Source organism: Arachis hypogaea, chromosome 7, assembly GCF_003086295.3.
Source record: "Arachis hypogaea cultivar Tifrunner chromosome 7, arahy.Tifrunner.gnm2.J5K5, whole genome shotgun sequence".
Lineage (NCBI taxonomy): Eukaryota > Viridiplantae > Streptophyta > Magnoliopsida > Fabales > Fabaceae > Arachis > Arachis hypogaea.
Window position 1 is genome coordinate 61209955 of NC_092042.1, and position 2809 is coordinate 61212763.

Sequence of the window (2809 nt, forward strand, 5' to 3'; positions counted from 1 at the left end):
TAATTTATAAAATCGCAATCCAATCCAATTAAAACCGCTTGAAATTAGATCGGATTGAATCGGATTTTTTTTAAAAAGTCATCTAATCCATCATAAGTAAAATTAATATTCAAATCAAATGAGTTTTTAATTCAAAACCGATCCAGTCTGCACCACAAAAACCTCACTATTAACCACTAGTATATATAATTCCAGTTCCAAAAATTTAAAAGGAAAACTATATATAATTGCTCATAAAAATTGCTGGAGCAACTTTTGATAATAATGTAAATAATAACAAATCTTTTGGTTTCGAATTTGGCAAGGTCTGAGCCTATCGCTCACTAGAGACATTTGATGAAATTTCTAAACAGGTAACAAGGACATAAAATAGCGAAGCTCCGATCTCAAGTAGTCTGTACGGTACATCCTACTTCTTTCTTCTCCAGCCTGAATTTTCAAAAATATAAACTCTCAATATAAACACTTAGTTTTAGTTTTGTTGTTTGATAAATCAAAAAAATAATATATTTTTATTTGTAATGTTTAAAAGATAAAAGTATTTTTAAAAGTACATAAAAATATTTAAAAACAAATTATATTTATTAAAATTAAAAATTTTAACATATATAATTAGTTTTTAAGTTTAATTTTTATATTTACATTTATTATAATATTTTTAAATTTTAAAAATTATTTTATTTAAATATAATTATCATTAATTGTATTTATTAAAAATTATTTTTAACTTAATTTATTAATAAATATAAATATTATACTTTTTAAAAAATTATACTTTAAAAGTTAGTATTTTAAATTAGCTTTGAAAAGTAAAAACTTTACCGGCTCTCTTCAGCTCAAAAGCTTTACCGGGGCAAATCTTCCTCTTCAGCTGGACCATGACTGAACTCAACCCACTTCTTTGTTTTGCATAATTTTATGAAGAAAAAGAAACCAATCCCGGCCAGAGTCATAACACCACTGACCAAATAAACAGTCTTAGTGGCGATAACCATTATGAGCACCAAAAACCCTGAAGGAACCAAACACATGAGAACCAGCAGCGGAAACTTCATTGGTATCTTATAAGGCCTCTTCAGATTCGGTGACTTCCACCTAAGCCAAAGAAAAGAAGCGAACTCCAACAACATTCCCAAACTATACAATAAATTAGCTGAATTAATAATGTCAGTAAAAGCCATGGAAGAAACCGCAAGTGCTATCACCATTGAAATCAAGATCCCCAGCCACGGAGTATTGAACCACTTAGACCTAACACCGAAGAATCTCGGAATGATCCCGATCTCAGCCATTCCAAGCACCTGGAAAGCGCTGCTGCTCAATTGGGCCTCGAAAAGCCCAATTGTTGACAGCACTGCGCCCACCTCGATCCAAATCTTGAGCCACTTCCCCGCAATCATCTCCGCAGCCTGGGCATGGAAGCCTGTTTCCCATTGACTCTGGTCAACGGAAACAGCTCCAATAACCGCAAACAACGGAATGATATACGCAACGCAGGTGAAGATAACGGAAACGAGAAGAGCCAAAGGGAAAGTTTTGTGTGGCTTATCAACTTCCCCTGCCAAAGTGCTAACGCTATCCCAAAAGTTCAGGTTCCAAAAAAGTGTGTTGAAATATAAATTCCAGTTTCTCGAGACTCCTTTCTGCCCCAAACTGAGCCACCTGTGAGGTTGAATCTTGGGAATGGCGATGAGAGATAAGAGAACGAAGGGGAAGAGGGAAACCAGACCGAGCAAAACGGCGGCGTATCCGACGATGGTGAGACCCGTGTAGTTGAGAAAGGAGAGGACAAGGGTGGATCCAACGACTGCCACGTGGCGGGGCCAGCCGGATGACAAGACCGGGAAGAGCTTCTGGATGTAGTCGACGCAGAGGGCGGGGAACGATGCGATGTTGATGACGCCGCTGAGGAACTTCCATGTGCCCATCATTGAGCCCATGAAGGGCCCGAAGGCCCGTTCGGCCCACAAGACGAAGCCGCCGTTTCCCGGGTACGCGGTTGAGAGCTCGGCGGTTATGAGGGCTTCCGGGATGCTCCATATGAAGGGGAAGATGAGGTAGCCCAGGAGGGCTATGAGTGGGCCGGCGGCTTGGACGGCGGGCTCTTCACCGTAGGGCCCACCGGCGACCTCAAAGTAGATGAGGAATATTAGAGGGACGAGGGTGAGCTTCTTGGGGATCTTAGGGGTGGTTGTGGAAGGAGAGGGAAGGTGTTCCTCTTTTTCTTCTTCTTGTGTCATTGTGAAGGGTTTACTGAACTGTGTTGTGTTGTGTTACTATTGTTGGAAACTAACGAAACAAAAAGAGACGTAGACGGAACAGACCCTGTTTTGTGCTGAGGTGACAGTGGTGTGGACTGTGCGAGTTTGGAGATTTTAGGTGGGAGGAGGACGACGTAGATAGAGTCAGATTCTCAGATAGATAATGTGATTAGGGTCTGTTCCGTATTTAACGACGAGCAATGTTAAGTGGCAGCAATTTTTGTAATTGTTAGTCATTAATTAGCCATCAATGATGATTTGATGGTGTGAAATTGGTGTGAAATTTCATTAATGACTCACTTTTTCTGTTAGTTACATGCTGGCCAAAATTCAATAAAACTGATGGCCCCTAGACTTTTCTTTTAATGATTGGAGTAAAGATAAACCACAAAAAAAATTTTAAAATTATCTTTTATTCAGTTTTTTTAAAAAAATAAAAGATAAATAACTTCCTTAATTTTTGAAATAATCGATATGGTGAGAGGGGATATAAAAAATAAAATAATATATTTTTAAATTTAAAGGCTAAACAAATGTTAAAATTTAGA

The 2809-nt window shown here is 38.2% G+C and overlaps 1 protein-coding gene across 1 annotated transcript; it reads right to left on the minus strand.

Moving 5' to 3' along the window:
- Positions 1 to 204: 204 nt before the first annotated feature.
- On the minus strand, positions 205 to 2423 carry LOC112703212 (probable polyamine transporter At3g13620). The gene is made up of 2 exons (XM_025754562.3): positions 823 to 2423; positions 205 to 429 (listed from the first exon to the last, which is right to left on the minus strand). The coding sequence occupies exon 1, from the start codon at positions 2238 to 2240 to the stop codon at positions 846 to 848; it is 1395 nt and encodes a 464-aa protein (XP_025610347.1). The 5' UTR covers positions 2241 to 2423; the 3' UTR covers positions 205 to 429; positions 823 to 845.
- Between the last annotated feature and the right edge of the window lie 386 nt (positions 2424 to 2809).